General features: G+C 55.3%; 1 protein-coding gene across 1 annotated transcript in view; it reads left to right on the top strand.

Moving 5' to 3' along the window:
- TECPR2 (tectonin beta-propeller repeat containing 2) overlaps positions 1–21,432 on the top strand; it is a 75,259-nt gene that overhangs the window by 26,966 nt on the left and 26,861 nt on the right. The window contains exons 6-15 of the mRNA XM_054567742.1: positions 1,573–1,885; positions 3,338–3,470; positions 6,931–7,236; positions 8,039–9,039; positions 11,054–11,237; positions 13,286–13,459; positions 16,063–16,243; positions 17,302–17,443; positions 19,533–19,773; positions 20,381–20,470. Coding sequence (XP_054423717.1) covers positions 1,573–1,885; positions 3,338–3,470; positions 6,931–7,236; positions 8,039–9,039; positions 11,054–11,237; positions 13,286–13,459; positions 16,063–16,243; positions 17,302–17,443; positions 19,533–19,773; positions 20,381–20,470 — 2,765 coding nt within the window. The remainder of the gene's footprint in view (positions 1–1,572; positions 1,886–3,337; positions 3,471–6,930; positions 7,237–8,038; positions 9,040–11,053; positions 11,238–13,285; positions 13,460–16,062; positions 16,244–17,301; positions 17,444–19,532; positions 19,774–20,380; positions 20,471–21,432) is intronic.

Raw genomic sequence — 21,432 nt, forward strand, 5'->3', positions numbered from 1 at the left:
TCTCCGTGCCTGCTGCCCCGTCTCCCACAGGCCAGGGCTCGGGACGTCCTGCGTCGGCAGCGCCTGCCTGCGGCAGCGGGTGCAGGGTGTGCGGAGTGCGGCTGCACCCCGGGCAGAGCCAGTGCCAAGTTCTGGGGCAGTGCCACTGTCGCGCCCCTTGGGTGGCCTTCGGGCGTCTGGCTGTGGAGACTGTAGTCACAGCTCTGGCCCGCTCCCTGCACCCCTTGCAGAGTCTGCTCTCCCATTTGGGCTCTGCGGCACAGGACATTATGTATAAAACCAGAAAACACTATTTTAGGGCTGGAATTTGTTAACCAGAAAGCACTCCTTTCATAGTCACGTGGCTCATAATGGGAATCAAAGTACTTTCTGTCCACCATCAGTTAATTTTTGGAAGTCATCTCCACCAAAACTAAGAAACGAGGTTAATTTATTTATGAGCTTAGAATCCTGCCGAGCGCAGCCCTTAAAGCCAGTGTCCTCCTGTCCGGCCGGGACGACACCCGCAGTGCTGCCGGGCCCCTGCAGGTGGGTGGGCGGTGGCCGGGTCAGGCTTCGGGAGGATTCACGCCCGGCTCTACCTACTCTCCCCCAGATTCTGTGCCTTCTCCCGACCAGCTGCCCGGCACATCCCAGCTCAAGAGTGTCCCTTTCCCCAGAAAGCCGTTCCTCTCTTCTCTACCTGGGAATCGATTGTCAGTGTCCAACCTCCTGCCTTCTTATTTGACGGTCACAGCATGTCTCCTCTGTGTACTCCTCTTTGACCACCTCTCTGAGCTCCGATGTCTCTCTCCCGGATGCTGCCGTGACTGTTCACACACACACGCTGAGCTGTGTGTGGTGAGGCAGGGCCACGGCGCGAGCCAGCGTCTCCGGTAACACAGGGCCTCGCTCAGTGTTTGCTCAAGGGAGCGCCTCAGTCGCCTGAGGCGAACAACTAAAATGGAGGCGATGAGACCTGGAAGGCAGCGGGCTGGCGCACCGGCTCACCAGATAGAAGTTGGCGTGACAGGGGAGGCGGGAGGACGAGGCGAGGTGGCGGCGGCCCTGCGAGGATTCCTCCCTTCTCTGTTGGAGAGCCCCCCCCCCCCCCCCCCGCCCCCCCCCCCCGGCCCCGAGCGGCCCTGCGGTGGCAACGAGACTGCGGCGGGGCGGGGCGGGGGCGGGGGCGGGTGCTGGGCAGGCAGGCGTCCGGGGGCGCGGCCAGCCTGCCGGCCCTCGCCACGCCGTGGCACCCGTGCGTCAGCAGTCACCCGTGCGTCAGCAGTCGGATGCCCGCCTTGGGCCGTGCCCAGACAGGTGGAGTTACGGGGACTGACGTGCAGAGAAACGCCCACACGGCTGCGTGGGGTGGGGCCTGGGGCCCACCTGGGGCTGTTGTAAGAGGTGTAAGAGGAACGCCTTGTCCTCTGGGCTCAGGGTGACAGTGCGCTTCAGTCAACAAGAGAAACATAGAAAGGGATTCTAAAAGGTCAACATTTTTTAGGCTTAGCCCAAAAATTCCTGTTAATATCAGTGATCACTTTAAATCAGTCTGTGTCTGTTTTTTTCCTTCCTTTCTTTTAATTTCAGCACTGGGAAGTTTGGTGCTTGTTTTATACCAGGACTTTGTAAGCAAAGCGACCTGACCTTGTACGCATCTCGGCCGGGGCTCCGGCTGTGGAAGGCTGACGTCCATGGGGCGGTTCAGGCCACGTTCATCCTAAAGGACACCTTCGCTGCGGGAGTCAAACCTTTCGAGCTGTACCCACGTCTGGAACCCTTCGACAGGGGACGCGTCGGCCTGCCTGAGAAACACCTGGGGCTCGTTTCCTGTTTCTTCCAAGAAGGCTGGGTGCTGAGTTGGAATGAGTATAGTATTTACCTTCTGGACACCATCAACCAGGTGCGTGGCAGGGCTGCAGCGCCTCCTGGGGTCTAAAGGCTCCTCTCGGGTTGCCTCTCCCAGTGATGGGGGCAGGGCAGGCCCCCGTGCGTCACTTTCCCTCTGGCCAGTCAAGGAGCTCAAGGGAAGGTCTGGTTATTTTGGTAGATTTCAAAAGATACTTGGTTTGCTATGCGTAGTCCAGCCCTCTGCCAAGAAATTGTGGGGTTTTTATTTTGGGGTTTGTTTTGTTTTTTGCCATTAAGCACAAAATTAAACTTGTTCTTTTTTTTTTTTTTTTTTTTTTAAGATTTTATTTATTTTTAGACAGAGGGGAAGGGAAGGAGAAAGAGAGGGAAACATCAGTGTGTTTCCTCTCGTGCGTCCCCTACCAGGGACCTGGCCCACAACCCAGGCACGTGCCCTGACTGGGAATCAAACGGGCGACCCTTTGGTTCACAGGTCAGCACTCAGTCCACGGAGCCACACCAGCCAAGGCGAAGCTTGTTCTTTATAGTCTGTTTCGGTCATGTTTTTTCTGACTACCAAATGCTTGAGTGTATTACAGGCAAGTTTGCAAGTTTGACAAAAACAGTAACAGAATATCACTTCTAAGACTCTCCCCAGGGTGATGCTGAGCGGGACAGGGGTCTCTCTCCAGCTTGCTTTCTACTGTGAACTCAGGCTTGTCCCCTCTCCCCAAACAGAGACATGTTATGTTGCCATATGTATCTTCAATAGCTTTCAGCACCATTAAATCATGGTAGGAAGTGATTTCTGTTTAAATCAGGGTGGTAATAGAGCTATCTTTAGAGTCAGATATACGAACTTAAACAAACAAAACCTTTCGCCCTGGCCAGTGTGCCTCGGTTGGAGCGTTGTCCCATAACCGAACGGTTGCGGGTTTGATCCCCGATCAGGGCACATTCCTAGGTTGTGTGTTCTCCATCCCTGATCAGGCCGCATACAGAGGGAACCAATCAATGCTTCTCTCTCGCTTAATGTTTTCTCTCTCCCTTCCTCTCTCTAAAATTAATGAAAAAATATCCTCAGGTAGGGATAAAAAAGTTTAAAAACCTTCATTTTAGTGTCTTCTTAAGATCAGAGCTGTGTGAGGCCGACGGGCAGGTCCCACCAGGGAGGACCTTGTCACAGGGCGTGGGGGGCCAGTGGGGACGTGGCCCTGCGGGCGGCCAAGAGGCGGGGAGAGACTGCCCCTCAGTCACGGAAGTTTCTGGCGAGGAGTACAGCTCCCAGTCACACGTCTGCCAGGTTTTACCTCACGGTCATTGAAGTGCCCCAAGAAGTTCCATGAAGTGGTCAAAACAAAATGCAGTGACCGTCTGACCTATTTGGGCTCCTGCACATGCTCATGTGCTCTGATCTGTTACTATTGTCTGGTTTTGTGAGCTGCCTCTCCTTTTTTTTTATTTTATTTATTTAATTTATTTATTTATTTTTTTTTTTGGACAGGCCACGATTGCTGGTTTGGAAGGATCAGGTGATATTGTGTCTGTTTCCTGCACCGAAAATGAGATATTTCTCCTAAAGGGAGATAGGAACATCATAAGAATTTCGAGCAGACCGGAAGGACTAGCGTCGATAGGTTTGTATCTGTAATAAAGGCACTGTGTGTATACGGTTGGTTTTCATGTATAAGACTTACCATTTTGCTAGTTAAATGCTTGGAGCCTATCTTAACAAGGAGGCTTCTGGAGGATTTCTCAGGATCTTAAAATGCTGTTCACCGTACTTCCCTCGAAGGCGACCTCTTCACGGCCTGCGCCAGACGGGGCCTTCCCCTCGGTAGCGCTGCTTCCGTGGGCCCGGCATGGGGCGGGCGAGTGGGGGCGGGAACGCGACGCCCACTTGACTGGCCTCTGATGCTCTGGACAGTGGGTGGGACTAATGCTCCCAGAGGCCTGGATGTGCATAAGGTTTTAGAACATTTAAACCTGTCGTCTGGGACATACCTTTCACCCTTAGTGCAGGTCTTGCTTGTAGAATTGTTTATTATCCTGTTGCTTCTGACTTTCTTTATGTAATTCACAAAAGAACCTGACTGTGGATTCTCTTGCACATCCACTGTCCTTGGCACATTTGGGGCTGCTCAGTCACCCTGTTCCTGGTGGTGACCAGAGCAGCCACACGGGCCCCCCCTTGCTCTGCCCCCTCACCCTCATTCACTAGTACTCACTATGTTAAAGAGACTGTGCTGAGTACTTAACATTCACGATCTTATCCTCAGATCATCCGCGTATGGAAGGTACTGAGTGTCTAGCTGAGGAAGCTGAGACTTAGCCAGGTGCCATGAGAGCCCTAAAGATACTGCCAGTGCGACGCGTGAGCGGCACCCCAGGAACATCTGTCTGGCCCCGGAGCCCCCCATCTGTGGGGCCTCTGAGGTTCACAGCGCAGGTTCACAGGTGTTCTGTTTGACTCTTAGAACAAACCTGTGGAAATGCAAAACCTGTCTCCCGGCCCCCCACCGCCCTTCCTCATCCTTCCTCCCTGGGGTTGGAGCAGCCTTGTCCCGCCCTTGCTCTGCACCTGCACTGTCCAGTAGGTGGCCACAGCCCACACGTGGCCGCTGAGTACTTGAAACGTGGCAAGTGCAACTGAGGAATGGAATTTTAAATTTTGTTTCATTTTAATTAACCTAAATTTAAACAGCCACACAACTAGTGGCTTAGGTTCTGGACAGTGAAGCTCTAGACCAGGATCGCCGTTAGCTTGTGTGACCTTCTACAGGTCACTTCCCTGCCCAGGTCTTCACTTGGCTGAGTCCTGCTCTGCTGGTCCCCAGCATGTGCTCGGAGCCTGCAGTCTGCCCCTGAGACCCCAGGAGAGCGGGAATCCTGTCTGCTCGGTTAGTGGCCATGTCTCAGCACTTGGAATGGTGTCTGGCACTCAGTAGATCAACAGGGACTGTGGCTGGAGCCATTCTGGCCCTGGTCACCTTCTGGTGTCGTGGTGAGAGAAAAACAAGTCCGTGGAGGTGCAAATTTGCTGGCTTTCAGTCATGAGACAGAGCTCGGGACATGACATTCCATAGCCGCTCCTGTCTCTGCCCTCCGCTGGGATGGGGCACTAGCTGCTTTCATGAACTTCTGTCTTGAGTTTCCCCTAGTAGAAAATTACCTTTTCCTCCTTGAATTTTGAGAAATTTAGTTACAGGTATACAAGGTCTGTTCAGAAAAAAGTCCAGCCATTGTTCGTATATTGAGAATGGTTTGCGTGACATCAGTGTACCCTGGCAGCCAAGGGGAGTGAACTGGGATGCACATGCATGAACAATGACGACTTCACTGTACTAGTCAGTGGGGTCGGTAGATGCCGTTGAGTGAACATGTCTGCTGCTGTGTGGCCATCGCATTAAAAATGATTGAGTAAAGCAATGAATCTGCATCAAATTTTGCGTCACTCTTGACCATTCCTTTGTGGAAAGTATTCAGATGATTTGAAGGCTTTCGGGGACAATGCAATGAATGCAGTGCAAATAAAAGTGTGAGACAAGTGCTTCAAAGATAGTTGGAAGTCTTTTGAAAACGATCCGTCCACATTCTCGAAGGCCTGCACCAAGAACACCTCAGAATGTTAAACATGTACGGGCTACCATCTACAATATTGGTGACCAGCATTGTGAGAACTCAAAGCTGATCTGAGGATTCCAAAAACTACCGTTTCTGAGATTCTGACACAGGGTCTTGGCAGGAAACCTGTCATGGCAAAATTCACTCCATGGCGTCTGCTACCAGAGCAGAAGGAGCATCGTGCTGCCGTTGCTCATGACTTGGTTCAAACGGCTACAATGAACCAGATTTCCTCAAGAAGGTCCTAACCAGAGAGGAATTGTGGGTCTATGGCTGCAATCCAGAAACGAAGGCCCAGCTGTCTCAGTGGAAGTCTTCTGGTTTTCCACACCCAAAGAAGACGCAGCAACATCCCGGCAGGATCAAGACCACGTGAACTGTGTGTTTTGATTGGGAAGGCGTTGTCCATCATGAGCACGCACCCCCCCCCCCAGACCAAACAGCTAATAGGGAGCAAATATGATGAAAATTGCCACAGCGGTGGTAAACTGGTGGCTGGCAGCTTCATCAGGACAAGGCAACCTCTCATGCATCACATTTTATGTAGTGTTTTTTGGTGAAACAGCAAGTCATCCAGGTGACTCAGCTCCACTGCAGCCCAGATTTGACGCCTTGAAACTTCTCTGCCTTTCCCCAAAACTGAAATCACCTTTGAAAGAGAAAAGATTTCAGATTATCGATGAGATTCAGGAAAATATGATAGGACAGTTGATGGCGATTGGGAGAGCTGTGTGAAGTCCCAAGGTGCCTATCTGGAAGGGTACTGAGGCATCATTGTCCTATGTACAATGTTTCTTGTATCTTGAATCTTCAATAAGTGCCTCTATTTTTCATAGTATATGGCTGGATACTTTCTGGACAGACCTGGTACATACATTTTTCAAATGCCCGTTGAATAATATTGTATTAAAATGTATTTCCCTAGCAGGTGTGGCTCAGTGTGGAGCGCCGGCCTGTGAACCAAAGGGTCGCCGGTTTGATTCCCAGTCAGGGCACAGGCCTGGGCGGCAGGCCAGGTCCCCAGTAGGGGGCGTGCGAGAGGCAACCATACATTGATGTTTCTCTCCTTTTCTTTTTCCCTCCCTTCCCCTCTCTAAAAATAAATAAATAAAATCCTTAAAAAAAAAATAAAGTGTATTCTAAGCACTAGATGAGTATGACACAGCATTAAGCTCTTTTTTAGACAAGCTGCTCCACCTTATAAGTCATTTGTGAATGAGAATGAGAGATGTTCTATTCTCAGCGGCACTCCCTGTTCAGTTGTCTGCAAGATAGCTGTGGTGACTTAGTTTGCCGATTTTGATGTATAAGCTCCCTGGAGAGCAAAAACCATTGCTCGGGATTTTCTGTGTGAGTCTTGGAGTTTTGCTCATTACTCTGAATCCAGCAGGCTGGTATGTGGGGCAGGCTAACCTAAGAGCATGTTGACGTTCTCTCAGACAAACAGTAGTAAAGCTGACTCTTCTTTCTCAGTGCGAGATGGTCTGGAGACACCAGGATGCACAGAGCAAGGCCCTGCGCAGCGTGCGGAGCGGCCTCCAGGGGCCACAGTCTGCGAGGCGAGGCTCAGAGGCGCTTCCGTGGCCAGCGAGCCCAGGAGCCGGAGCAGCTCACTCAACTCCACCGACAGCAGCTCCGGGCCCCAGGCGGCACCGGAGCTGGGCAGGGGCAGCCCGCCCACCTCGCACAGGTTCAGTGTCATTAGCTCAGAAGACTTTGACCAGGAGCTCGTGGTGAAGCCTCTCAAAGTGAAAAAGAAAAAGAGGAAGAAGCGGGCAGGTACGTCAGGTCGGCAGCAGGGCCCGCGCTGGCGCCAGCCGCTCCCAGCAGCCCCAGGAGAGCCGGGTCCTGCTCTGTGGGCATTGCCCTTTCGGGGACAGCAGGGAGGGCCTTCAGAAAGCAATGTGCTCCTTCCTTGAAAGAGCTGTGTGTGAGACAGGCTGTGCATTACACGCGCGTGTAGAGCATACCCGTAAGGCTTAAACAGCGAGGCACGCCTGTGTGCTCAACAGCCTGAGCAAGGGGCCTGGGTGAAACTTCTCAGGGCTCAGCTGGAAGAGCCGGTTTACTTGTGTACCCGCTTCTTAGACCAGAGACATTGTGGCCTGCGGGGAGGCCGTGGAAACGAGATGCGCACCGGTGTCAGGGAGGGTCATTTTTGTGCCAGCTGCCAGACGCGTTTGCTACCAGATGAAGGGTTCAGTGTCAAACCCCGTAAGTCTCCCCCACAGTGCACATCGAGCTCTTTGCTAAAGGTCGCTGCAGTACTGGAGGAAGTCTATCATTTTCCTAAGCATTTTAATAATTTTAAAAATTTGGGCTGTGGTTCATTTGTTCTTTTATTTTCTTAGTCAACATTTCATGAGTGAGGCCCCAGAGCCATTGCGTGTAGACTGTTTGCATCCATTTAAAACATCCCTGTGTTGGCATAATTTATACTTAAGAGATTTATTCTTTGCCAGTTTAACATGTATTTTTCATTTATTGAAAATATACTTTTTTTAAAGCCAAAATTTTGGTTTTTAATTCTCATCTCCACGTAGTGCCACACCTCATTTTAAACGCTCTTATTTTAAATTAGAAGGTGGAAGCAGTAACGCCTGGCACAGTTCCCTTGAGTCGACTCCCTGCTGTGAGTTTCCTGGTGACAGTCCCCAGTCCTTAAACACAGACCTGCTGTCTGTGGCCTCAAGTCTGGGCAGCATCGCGGATCAGTTAGGCACAGAGTCCCCTGACCTGGAGAGCAACCTCAGTGGCGAGGTGAACGGTGTCCTGCAGGACAACAGTGACCCTGAAGCATTTAGTGTCCTGGAGGTTCCTGAGCCCACCCCTGACTTACTCAGGGAAGATGACAATAGAATGGAAATCCCACGGTGGAACCAGGCAGGTGAGACGGAGCCGGAGCCGCGCAGCGAGCTGTTGAGTTTACCGTTGCAGCCGAGGAACGACGTGGAAGGTGGTGACATCACAGAACCCGAAGCGGAGCCTTGTCCTGCGGACGATGGACCCAGTAGCAGACAGTCACCTTGCCAAGAACAGGACAGCTCTGCTGAGGCCCAGGAGGCGGGGGCCCTGGAGCCTGAGTATGCCCAAAACATGTTGCGTGAAGCCCCTCTCCTGGATTTGCCCCCAGTGCCTTCCAGCCTCAGCTGGGCCCCCAGTGCTGAGCGGTGGCCGCTGGAGACCAGAGCTGACCCAGGTGGCACCGAGGACGCTGGCCAAGAGCAGAGCCTCCTGGCGCCCCTGGAGGCTCCCAGCCACCTCGGCTCAGAGCCCTGGCATGCTGTCACTGATGACGACACAGGCCACAGAGCCATGGCTGCTTCCAAATGTGACTTGGGGAGCATGGGCGGACGACAGACTCCCCTGGCTGTTGCCTTGGTGGCCAGCACCCACAAGCCTCGCCTCGAGCACCCCTCACGAGATCAAGTGTTGACGTCCAGCGACGAGGAGGACATCTACGCCCACGGGCTGCCCTCTTCGTCCTCGGAGGCGAGCGTGACAGAGCTTGGAGGCGGTCGCTCCCTGCAGGACCTGAGCCAGCCAGCCACAGAGGACGCGGGGCTATTGAAGTCAGATCAGGTGCGTGCGTGTCTTTCCTTAGGGAAGTCACTGGCAAACAGGTCATTCTCCCTATGGAGAGAAATTGTATTTCCACTGCAAAACCTGCAGGCTGCATGTCTTGAAGCCTGGGTGGGGGGATGTCTGGTTGCAGGGGCCGTGAGCAGCCTGGATTCCTGCTGCCCCGCCATCCCTGCTTGGTAGCCGCACTTCAGCATCCCACCCAGCCCAGCGATGAGTGTCGGGAGGGGCCGAACCACCCAGGGGCTGTTCCCGCACCCGTGGGCGGAGGACCCGGCGAGGGCTCTGAGAAGTAGGAGGCCGGCACCTCCTCGCCGCCTCTGCAGACAGGCGTGTGCGCGGAGCCGGCAGCAGGAAGCGGCCCTTTCCCCACAGCCGGCTCCTCAGCCTGTGGCGTGGGTGTCAGGGCTCCCACGGGCTGTGCAGAAAGCAGGCCTGTGGCCTGGCCGCCCACGGGGCCTCCCAGCGCATGCAGCTAGAGGACGATTATTGACTGTCCTTGGTCACTTTAGATAAAAAAGTGCTTTAATTAGTGCTCACTTTCCTTAGCGATTTCCTTAGTGATTACTATTAGAGGGATTTGGTTTGAACACAGACCACGTGTTGTAACTTTTCCTACTAAGTAGATGTGAGGTACAGAGTATGAGTTGAACTCAGAGCCACCTGTGCTTTCCCCACGTGTTCTGCTGGGTTCTCAGTGCCAACAACAGGTGACATTTGGGCAGCTCTCGCCGTGTGCCAGGCACCATGCCAAACACTGCGTAAGTTTAATTCATTTACTCCTCTAAAAACAAAACAAGCCAGTGCTGTTGTCATCCCCACTCGACAGAGAAGGAAACTGAGACTCGGGACAGCAGAGGGACCCCAGGCAGCGAGTGCAGGGCCAGGCCTGCCCCGGGAGCCCTCAGCCTCTGTGCTGTCCTGTCTCGCACGTGAAACACGTGGCTTCCTTGCTTGGAGACGGGACGCTAGGAGGCCAGACGCCCGTCAGCCTCCCGTGCACGCCTCCTCCCTGGAGCGCCTCCGCTGCGGGGACGCCACCCTGCACGTGGCCGCCGGTCGTGGGTCTCGGCGTCAGGCCACCCGGCTCAGTGGGTCTCGGGCGACAGTGGGGAGTGAGGTGCAGGAATGGGGGAAGCCACAGCAGGAGCGCCCACGCAGAGATGGCATTGCCAGGCACACGGGGTTCCAGGCGGGGGCTTTGGGGACCCTAGGCCCGGACTGGAGAGAAGCCCCTCCCCGGGGGAGGGGGGGCCGGGCGCTCTGAGGGCCTCCGCTGCCTTCACGCGCCGCCTCCCCTGTTCCCCTCCGCGTAGCTGGGAAAACTCAACAAACGAGTGGGGTTTTGGGGTAGCAGACAGGGCCTGTCGTGGTGAGCAGGGTCAGCCTGAGAAGCGTGGGGCACCCCTCTCTTTGAAGCCATTAATTTCCACATGGGGACAATTGTGCAAATACATTGATTTCTTTTGCAGAGGTGCCAAGACTTTATTTAGCTTTGATTTTTAAAAGAATCCTAGCAAGTAAACCTTAGTTTACAAAATTCAGCCTGGCAGAGCGTCCTGGCCAGGGCGCCTCAAGGGCAGTGATTGGGAGTGTGTTTGCAAGTGTGGTCCACACGCGCATACACACACGCAGGGACACGCACACACAGAGGCAGGGCGGCTTCTCCTGACCCGGCTGCAGGGATTTGATATACAGAACACGTCTCTGTGTGAGGTGAGCTATACCTGTGGAACAAAGCCAGGTCCTTTTAATACCAGCATCACATTAGGAAGGACGTTATGACAGTGTTGCCCAGGGATGCCGGGGGGCCTTTAAGAGGGGGCAGCAGCTCCCAAGTCAGAAGCCTTCTGTTAGCCCTGCTGCAAAGATCGCGGGGGCAGGTCTCTGCAGGCTTCTCAAAGATCCTCGCAGCTCTGATTTTAATGGCATCCTGGCAGCTTTTCTTGGTGACAACAGTACGGCAAACACAACCATGTCATCTGCCACAGAACTCACGGGGCTCTGTCCTTAGTTTGCAGAGAGCTGGATGGGCTACTCTGGCCCCGGCTACGGCATCCTCAGCCTGGTAGTCTCCGAGAAGTACATTTGGTGCCTGGACTACAAAGGCGGCCTCTTCTGCAGCGCGTTGCCAGGCGCCGGGCTGCGCTGGCAGAAGTTTGAAGACGCCGTCCAGCAGGTGGCAGTCTCGCCCTCAGGTTCGCCCACACCCTGCTCCCTGCCCCCCGGTGCCTCTGCCCATTCAGCCAACTTGCCTTTTCCTGCAGGTGTGAGAGGTTTTCTCCAAACAGCATGAATTGCTTCATTTGATAGCAATTAAATAGTGTAAATGGGTGTTCAGTTTGGTTTTTTGCTAATTGCAGCTATTAACATACTCCTTTTGCTTTGCAGGCCAGGGCTCAATCCACTGAGCCACACCAGCTAGGGCCATGCTCCTTATAAAAATAAAATACATTTTTTTTTAAGATTGTTATTTATTTTTAGAGAGAGAGAAAGGGGAGGGAAGGAAGAGAGGAAGAGAAACATCAACGTGTGGTTGCCTCTTGTGCGCCCCCTACTGGGGACCTAGTCTACAACCCAGGCCTGTGCCCCAGCCAGGATTTGAACCGGCAACCCTTTGGTTTGCAGGCTGGCACTGAATCCACTGAGCCACACCAGACAGCTTGGCAGGTTCAATTCCCAGTTGAGGCACAGGCCTGGGTTGCGGGCCGAGTCCCAATGAGGAGGTGCGTGAGAGGCAACCATACATGGATGTTTCTCTCCCTTTCTCCCTTCCTTCCCCTCTCCGTAAAAATAAATAAATAAAATCTTTTTTAAAAATTTTAAAAAATGCATTTCTGTTTCTTGGTGTTGCTTTAAAGCAACTGAACTAAGGGAGATTGGGCCCACGCAAATGTTGGGTATGTTCAGGCTCTTTGGCTCCCTTTTTGGAAGTTACCTTTAGTGAGCTGCGTATGTATTCTGTGGGTGACTAACGGATGCCCCGACTGCAAAGGGGAAAGGCGCCTGTTCTCTGACGCCGCGCTCGGGCGTCTCCAAGGAACCAGAGCAGGCGCCCCCGGATGAGGAGCTGCCTGGCTGAAGCACCCGCACGCCCCTTGCGCCGCGTTTGCCCACGTCCCCTGTCTGGGCGCCGGGCAGGCAGACAGACGTGCTTCTGTGTGTCTCTGCCTCGCAGTGACTGGCTCATCGTTAGCGTGTAGGAAGGGAAGTCGGTCAGAACTGCACCTGTGACCTTGGGCTGGTGCTCTGTGACTTTACACCGGCTCTCCCTTAACTCTCCCAGGTCTTCGTCACTATTTAAAATGCTAGTTTGTCAGGGCAGCTTTATCTCTTTGCTTGTTTCAAAAATATTTTTCCTTAGAGACTGACAGATAATGACCTACTCCATTAGCTGCCATTGTATTAGTGTGTGTTTTAATTCTTTTTTGGTCATTTACCTTTGGGTTCATGTCCCCATCTGTTTGAAAACTTTGGTTCATCCCGGATTGTATTATAACTACCTTGTGTTTTTAAAACCATTCAGTCCTCCTTGCTTTAGGGAGAACTCTGTCTCCAGCAGGTCCGTTTCCTTGGCTGCCTCATTGAGCACCAGGGCCCCGGAGCCAGGCCCTCAGGGTGTGGCCAGCCCTCAGGCTGACCCCCTGCCTAGCACTGTGGGTGGTTCCTGTGCTGCTCACACTCCGGGCCTGGCCTGTGCCACCGCCTCCCCGGCAGCGTGCCCCGCCCCCCCCCTCTTCCTCCTCCCCTCCCTTCTTCTTCGCTATTTATCAGAATCCCTTTCTGAGTGAAAAAAGCACAGCCCAGCTCCAATGCTTCTTTTTCCTATGTCTTGTCCATTTAGCTGGCCCAGAAGCAGCCCCCCGACCTCGGGTCCCTGTAAGACTTGCAGCTGCCCCAGGACACTGCGTGTGCCTCACGACGTTCATTTGGGACTCCTCTCGGCAAACCTAAGGCAGCTGGCCCTGCTCCTGTTCCGTGTAATGCGTGCCTGTGAGGGGCCCAGCTCTGGGCCACGCTGTTGAGCCATTGTCACCAGCCTTTCACAGACAAGGAAATGAGGCTTAGAGGTGTTAAGTGATATGATGCCAGAAGCCACATGACTGGCAGGTGGTGGCCACAGGTTCAGACCTGGGCTCTCTCCCCAGCAGGGGTGTTGGATCAGCCCCACCCCCCCACCCCCGCCCCCGCGGCACCTGGGAGGGAGTGCCGCTCTCACAGCTGACTCGCATTTCCGCCTGCACAGGGGCCCTCCTCTGGAAGATCGAGCAGAAGTCTAACCGAGCTTTTGCTTGTGGCAAAGTGACCATCAAGGGCAAGCGGCACTGGTACGAGGCGCTGCCCCAGGCTGTGTTTGTGGCACTGAGTGACGACACCGCCTGGGTCATCAGGACAAACGGAGACCTGTACCTGCAGACAGGTAACGCGGCCGGCGGGTCTGGCGTGACTGCTTCTGACCGCACTGTGCTTTGCTAGAACAGTCACAGCGCCTGCGAGGCTGAGGTGCACCTCCGTTAGGTTGGTGTGCTCTGAAAAGGGAGGATTTGTCATTGGGACATATTAGCAGTTTCCTCCCGCTGATTCACGTTCGACCAAGGACAAATTTAGGGCAAGAAACAGGGTTGCTTAGTGAGGTACAGACACAGCCTTGTTTTCCTCATGGGAACCACCGCGTGTCACTTGTCCTGTAGGGTCAGGTCTCAAGAGGAAAGAGAGTGACAGAGGTGACACCAGCACCGCTTCCCTGGGGCTGTGGCTGGATGTCCCAGCCAGGGCACAGCCTCACTTCTCTACACCTTTCGCACGCAGACCAGGATGGACCGCGAGGGATGGTGCGCGCAAAATGGCAGCTCATTCTGTCCTGGGAAATGGCCTGAGGGGGCTTCAGGGCCTGGGAGAGGCAAGTGGGACTCGCGTACTAAGACTGAGCCACAGCGAGGGGCTGTGCCCACGCCACGCAACCTCAGCTCCCCAGAGCAGCAAGGCCGTCGGGGCCGACTCGGGCAGGGGCGCCCTCGGTTGTCAAAAGACTGTGTCGGATTTGCAGGAAGACCACTCTTCTCACCGTGTCGTATCACTGCTGCTGAGATCAGGTTTTAGCTTCTGCCGTGAGCTGCCAGGGCTGCCCCTGGGGGTCCGAGCCAGACGCCGGCCTGGCCCTCGGTGGCGGGGTGGGTGGGGGGCGGTGTACCCCAGGTGCCCCTGCCTGAGCCCCCGGGCATCCTCGTCCGGCCCTGGGCGCTGGGCGGCCCTGCTCTCTCTCCAGCCTGATCCCTGTGTCTCCTTTCAAGTGAAAACAGCTCTGGGGCGCTTGAGTTTTGTTCCTGGTGGGGAAATGGGGGCCCCCGGGGGGTGAGGAGCAGACACCCTAACAGCAGTGCCTGAGGTATCCCTGGGGCAGGGGTGCCGGACGAGCCCTGTTCCCCCAGACCCTCTGGGCGCGGGTCTTGGGGTCGGCCCGAGGACGTGAAGTCCTGCACGGAGGCCCGCCGGGTGGTGCGAGGGAGCGGCCCCCCCATCCTGCGACTCGGCAGAGTGCGTGTGTGAGACCGGTTGGAGGCTCCCGGAGGCCACAGCACGTGGGGTCTTAGGTGACGGCCGCCTGCCGGCTCCACAGGCGCTGCCTTCCAGCTTGTTGGACAGCTGCCAGGAGGCAGGGAAAGAGCCCCCACGGGGAGCTGGGACCTGAGGGCTGGCCCGGCCACAGCCTTGAGGGCGACAGGCGATGCTGCCTGTCTAGGAAACTTGGGGTTCTTGTGTTAGCAGTGGAACACTCCCCCAAACACTGCTCACACACACTCCCCCAGGTAACAGCGGGGGGTGCTGCCTTGTTGAAGCTGCTCCAAGTGACTGGAGGCCTCACGCTCCACAACCGCAGCAGCTGGGCCCGCCTGCTCTCGCGGAGGCTCTGGGGGGCGCCCTGGGAAGGGCCTCTCTGAGTGTGGCTGCTCTCCGCCTGCGCCCTCTCGGTTGGGGTCTGGCTGCTCCCCTGCTCTGGGTGTTACTGGTCCAAAGCCTGTGAGCTCGTTCGACACTTTGAAAGGCCAGAACTTGCGGGTTTGAAGTCAGGGAAGGCTTCCTGGTCAAGAAGGCTCCCACCTAGAGGTAGGGCCTTAGTGGTGCCTCGAACCCATCCCAACGGTGCGGAGTCCAGGCTGCCTGTGTGTCAGGGGAGGCGGAGGGGGGCAAGGGGACCAGAAAGACCGGTGGGTGCCAGCTGGGGCTTGAGGACGATGGTGCCTGGCGCGTGGAGCCGGCCGGTATGAGTCTGGTCGGGAGGCCCCTGCGAGCCCTTGATGGCCCAGCGTCGTTTCTGTGCGGGCTTCCCTCGTCTCCTTTCCGGGCATCATTTCTGTGCGGGCTTCCCTCGTCTCCTTTCCAGGCGTCGTTTCTGTGCGGGCTTCCCTCATCTCCTTTCCTGTACGGGCTGTTTTTGTAAAACTCGAGCTGCTGGGAGAATTCCTCTAGTGACTAGCATGTCTGTAGGCCACAGGCTCTCGGCCGGAAGGCACGAAGCAGACCGGATGCGCTGGGGCCGCAGAGCAGGCCTTCTGCTGGGAGCGGGTCGGGCCCGCAGGGTGGCAGAGGCCCCGTCCAAATTGCTGTTCCTTCGGGTGTCCCAAGGGGGTCTGAAAGGGGTGCAGCTGAGTGTCATATTTAACCCTGATTAACCATTGTGTGTTGGCAACACCTCTTTTTTTTCTTTTTTGTTGAACTTACTGGGGTGATATTGGTTAATGAAATTGTATAGGTTTCAGGTGTACAGTTCTGTAACACGTCATCTCTGTACGGTACTGTGCGTTCCCCACCCCAAGTCAAGTCTCCTTCCATCACCGTTTCTTATACCATCGTCCACCTCCCCCAAGCCCCATTCCCTCTGGTAATCGACTAAACCTTTTTAAAAAACACTTATTACAAAAGATTGTAGCAAAATACCAAAAAAGGAAAGGGCACAGGATAAGAATGAGGTATGAGATCCTGATCACATGTCTCTGGGGGGCTCCCTGTCCCTCTCCCTGGCAGGTCTCAGCGTGGACCGCCCCTGCGCCAGAGCCACAAAGGTCGACTGTCCGTACCCGCTGTCCCAGGTGACGGCCCGCAACAGCGTGGTGTGGGCGCTGACGGAGCAGAGGGCCCTCCTGTACCGGGAGGGCGTGAGCAGCTTTTGTCCAGAAGGGGAGCGGTGGAAATGCGACATCGTCAGGTATCACCGGGGAGGAGCAGACACCTTCAGCGCCTTGTGTGTCCTGCCCCCTGTGTGTGGTCAGCCGGACCTCCCCCACGGGGCACCCAGGGGAGCCTTCCTGGGCAGAAGTGGCTCCCTGAAGGTGTCCATGGTAAGGCGTTCCCTGGAGAGGGCAGAGCCTGTAGGAGCAGCCTGGCCTTGGGCCTGCTCTCTGCCTCCCTCTGACCGGCAGGCCGGGCATTGGGTCTGTAAACCGCTGCTGCTCTCCCTGTCACCTCGAGCATCGTACGATCGCAAGTCTCCCATGATGGTCTCGTTCCAAACTGCCCTGTGTCGGGTAGTTTCGGTTTAGAATGTCAGGTGGTTTGGGCCCAAATCATTTTCTTTATCATCACCCCAGTCGATTGAAATCAATCTCTGAATTGTAATTTATTTGGTTACTTTGTATCACTCAAAACTTTAATTACAGAATTACCGTCAAATCATTTTGCTAATGTGAAATTATTAATAGTTCTTAAAAAAATTAGGTTAGGATATTGGTTTGCATTTAGTGACCCAGGAAACTTGAGCAAATGCCTGTTGTGAGCCAGAACGGCTGGGCATACAGGTGTGACCAAGCTGCGACCCTGCTCTCAGGAGCTCCCGTTCTCAGGGGGCCTTGTAAACTGATGCCAGTGAGCGCAGACAGTCTGGAACCGGGGACACAGCTCGCAGCCCTGAGGGCACCTGGGCTCCACCCGCAGAGGCGGGCAGGGCACCATGCAGAGGGGACCTGGCACTGAGCCTGGAAGCTGGTGAGGCAGCGCAGGGCGGGGGAGGGCGCAGCGTGTGCCCCGCTGCCGTGGCCTGGCTGGCACGCTGGCGCAGGAGGGCGCCTGCTCACTTTTTTCTTTCGTTATTTTCTCCCAAGAGCTTCCCCCCGTCATTCTTGGTCTTCAGTATGTCTTTCAGAAGCTGGGGCACATTGGAACAATTTATATTGCCCAGTAATTTAAGCCAAAACTCAGGCTTCCCTCCTTGGACCTGGTGGGTGGGGCTCCGACTCTGACTCTGCGCCTCCTTCCTCCTGTCTTCAGCGAAAGGCAAGCTTTGGAGCCCGTCTGCATAACCCTCGGGGACCAGCAGACACTGTGGGCGCTGGACATCCGCGGAAGCCTGTGGTTCCGGACCGGCATCGTCTCCAAGAAGCCCCAGGGGGACGACGAGCACTGGTGGCAGGTCAGTCTCTGTGCCAGCCGTGCGGCGCCCCCCCATGCCCTCTCCTTCCTCAGAGATCGGGAGGTGGGGCCCAATGGACAGGAGTCGCTTCTCCCATTCGATGAGTCAGACTTGGCTGGATCGCGGCGCGTTAGAAATATCACAGACTGTCCATCCTAGGAAGTAACTCGTTAAGCTCTCTCTGCTTCAGTCCCTGGGCTCTGTTTGTTTATTTAGCTGCTGTTGAGAAATCTGCTGTGTGTTAAATAAACCCATGACACCCATTGGAAAACCTGGGTAGTAATGATGTTTAATTCTGAACAAATGTGCTAAAAAAAGAGACCAGACAAATAGGTTTGGAAAACCCAACCCACAATTAAAATTCGTCTGTCTCCGTTCGTTCAATAAAGCCTCTAGGTAGGTGGTATTTCCCATGTGCTCCAGGAAAGGCAAGGCTTCGGGAAATGAAACAGTGTAATCATGCCACCTTTCTGTGACTGGGTGCCAGCCAGAGGGGCTGGAACGCATTTGCGGAAGAGCGTCTTCTTCCCGCTTTGTCACCAGCGTTGTCTGTCGGAGCCCCCGGGCTCCCACGGTGGCGAGGAGGGTGTACTGACCCTCGGCGGCCGAGAAACACGCAGCCTGTCTGCAGTGTTGTCTCCGTGGGTTTGGGTTTCATTGTCACTGTGGACCTGCCTTGTTGCTCAGAGGCCCCTTAGATGATAATGTGCAGAAACGAGGCGTGTTTGCTCCTGGGTGGGTGTGTGCATGTGTACCTGTGTCTCTGATTTAATATGCAGGCACTACTTGAAAAGTCATGCAAATGACTTCAAAATACCTCCTCTGTCCTTGTCATGTGATGCAGTTTTATATACGCACGCACTCACGTGTGTGTGTGCTAAGTTCTGTTTCTGTGTGGCCTGAAGAACGCTGATAGCATTTTATCATATTCCAAACACTATCTTTAGAGAAATTTAATCAGCAGAATCTTTGAGGTATTTGAAAGCAGTTATTTTAATTACTGTGAGATTGAGTCTTTGTAGGCAGTACATGAGAGCCAGTATTATGATTAGCTGCTAAACCTCTCTTTATTTAAATTTGCATCCTGCTTATCTGCAGATTTTGGGTGCTGGGACTGAGTCTGCCACAGACTTCGGTGTGGCCCTGGCAGAGGGCAAGCTCCCTGAGCGGTCAGAGCGGCCAGCGTGCGCCGAGGCCCAGCATTTGGGAGCCCCGCAGCAGGGCCTGGGGGTCCTGGTGGGGCGAAACCATGCTGACGCTCCCTGGGAGGGCAGCAGCTCACCCAGGCACGGAGGGGCAATGCTCGTTTTTACCAGAGTTTCCTTGTTTCTGTGTTCTGTGAATCAAGGTCCCTATAATAAAGGATGTCCTTTCCACCCAGCGCTCCACTATGTGTGACCTGGGCCTGCACTGGGTTGCACTAGGAATAGGGCAGTGACGTCCCCTCTGATCGCACCCAGCAGGGCAGACGGCTGTGTGAAGGTCGGCGCGGTCAGATGTGACCGCCTTTTAGAAAGAGGGGGAGCGGTTCACTGAGAGGGAGGCGCCCTGGGCGTGCGCTTGTGCGAGCGCTGGAGGAGCAAGCGACGGCCTCCGAGCCCGGGCGCCGCCTGCGGCCCGGGCGGCCCTGCATTAGCCTTTCAGCCAAACTGCTAACAGCCCTAGGTTAGACCATAAATTACTTATGGTGCCTTTTTAATCCATATTATGATTCTAAGTATTGGCATTGTTGTCCATGAGAACTACCTAAATTTAAAAGCAAAATAATTCTTCCTCCCTGATGAGAACAGAAGACTGAGAGTGTGTGGGGTGGTGTTCGGTCACATGCTTGTCACAGATCCACATACAGAAATGAGCATGAAAGAAAAGGTGACCATTTCTCCATCCCTCTGATCTGACCCAGGGAGGGGAGGTTCAGTTAGCAGTTTGGCGGTGTCCTGCCGACTTCCCTCGGTCCTCACAATAACGCACACAGGCATGTGCAGTCGGGTGTTTGGTGGACAGGGACCAGAACCCCTGTCTTGGGCAGGGAGCACACAGAGGCTCTGTTGCCGCCCTAGCAGCCAGTGTCCGCCTGTGTCCCCTCCAGGTGAGCATCACGGACTACGTGGTATTCGACCAGTGCAGCCTGTTCCAGACCATCATGCATGCCACCCACTCAGTGGCCACAGCAGCCCAGGTGCCCGTGGAAAAGGTGGCAGATAAACTGCGCATGGCGTTTTGGTCTCAGCAGCTTCAGTGCCAGCCGAGCCTTCTTGGGGTCAGCAACAGCGGCGTCTGGATCTCCTCGGGCAAGAATGAGCTCCATGTCGCCAAAGGGAGTCTCATTGGTGGGTGAATCACTTCGACTTCCATGTGGGCTTGATAGGCCGCTTCCCAGGAGAGCCAGCGTGTAGAGGAAAGCTTTCAGTTCCCAGCCCGAGGAGGGACCCGTGCCGGCGGCCCAGGCGTGTGTCACGCAGACGTTTGGTGCCATGTGCCCTATTCCTTTCTTAGTCTGTGGTTGCCGCACCTGGGAGCCCGCACGGTGTCTGCCTGGTGTGTGAGCAGTTCCCCTGGGGACCTAGTGTGATAATAAATAAATGGAGCTCAGTTTTATGTTAATAGTTTCACATTTAAGTAGAAAAACCCCACCCAAACCTGAAAAGCCTAGGAAGAGAGAGTAGTCCGTGTCCTAGAGGGAAAACCATCACGCTGTTGGAAGTGCAAGACCCTGCCAGACCTGCACACACGGTGCACGTCCGCACGCACCGAGCGGGCTTCATGTCTGTGAACGAAGCCCCGCTGCATGAGTCCTCGCCAGCCCTCCGCCCTGCTCGCTTCCCCGTCCCCTGCCCCCGGCAAGGCCCCAGCACTGCCTGTCCCAGCCTAGAACTAACGCTCTGAAGTGGAGTTTGTTCCTCTTCCTTTAACTCCCCCATCTGTCCCCCCATCTAGGCACTTACTGGAGCAGCGTCATTCCCCGGGGCACAGCCTCCGCAACAAAGTGGGCCTTCGTGCTGGCCTCTGCTTCGCCCACAAAGGAAGGTGCGTGGAGAACACCGCGGCCTGCCTGTGGTCTGCTGGGGTGGGGGCATGGCTTTGTGCGCCTCACAGGCAAGGTGGGTGGTGTCACAGGCAAGTCGCCCTTGTTGGCTGAGCCGAGGGCCCCTGACGCTGTACAGGCCTGACCAGGAGAGAAGGATCCAGAGCAGGGAGGCCAAGTGTGTCTAAAGGCAGAGCGTCCGGACGGCGGGGAGCGCTCGGGTGGCCGCCAGGGCTGGCAGCCAGCGACTCCCAGCGCTGTGTCCCTGGGCCACAGCACAGCAGCCAGGGGCACCCAGCTTCTTTGGGCACCATTCTGTTTCCTCTTGTGAATTCTGTCACCTCCCAGCAGCCTCTTTTCACCTGTTTACAGCGTCTGGCTGGCCTGCGTCCCTCAGTCGTGACCCCTCGGGGCATAGGGCTTGGAGCCAGGGTCTGGGCCGTCGGGTGACCCCTCTGGGGAGGAGCCGACGCCACCCCCAGGACGGCACCGCGGGTCAGCTGAGAAGCTGCCATGCTGCGTGTGGTTCTGGAGAAGCAGTTGGTTTGCTCAAGCATCCGTACCCCGGGCAGTGGGTGGCGTGGTCAGAACAGTAACAGGCTTTTTTGCCAGGTGGTCGTACCCCAGTTCTGAAATCAGTACGCTCCGAAAACCAGAGGTTAGTTCTTGAGTTTGACAAATTCGTTTGGCAGCAAAACCTGGCCTGAGCTGCCACGAGCTGCCGATAGGCCGTGCCTGTCGGCGGACTGTGACCCGCACACTGGGCTGTGGCCGCCACCGCACCTCACCCAGGTGCTCCCTGGCTCCCTGGGGCCAGGGCTCGCAGCCAGGGACCCCACTGCCGGAGGTTTTCAGCAACTGAAGAAATGCCGCATCCCAGAGCCTGCCTGGCCTCGGGTTGGAGATGACATTTTAGACAGTACCTTGTGACCAAGGTCTTAACCTCCCTGAGGGTTACTTGCAT

The sequence above is a fragment of the Pteronotus mesoamericanus genome, unplaced genomic scaffold, assembly GCF_021234165.1.
Source record: "Pteronotus mesoamericanus isolate MK-2021 breed Mesoamerican mustached bat unplaced genomic scaffold, CSHL_Meso_final contig_192, whole genome shotgun sequence".
Lineage (NCBI taxonomy): Eukaryota > Metazoa > Chordata > Mammalia > Chiroptera > Mormoopidae > Pteronotus > Pteronotus mesoamericanus.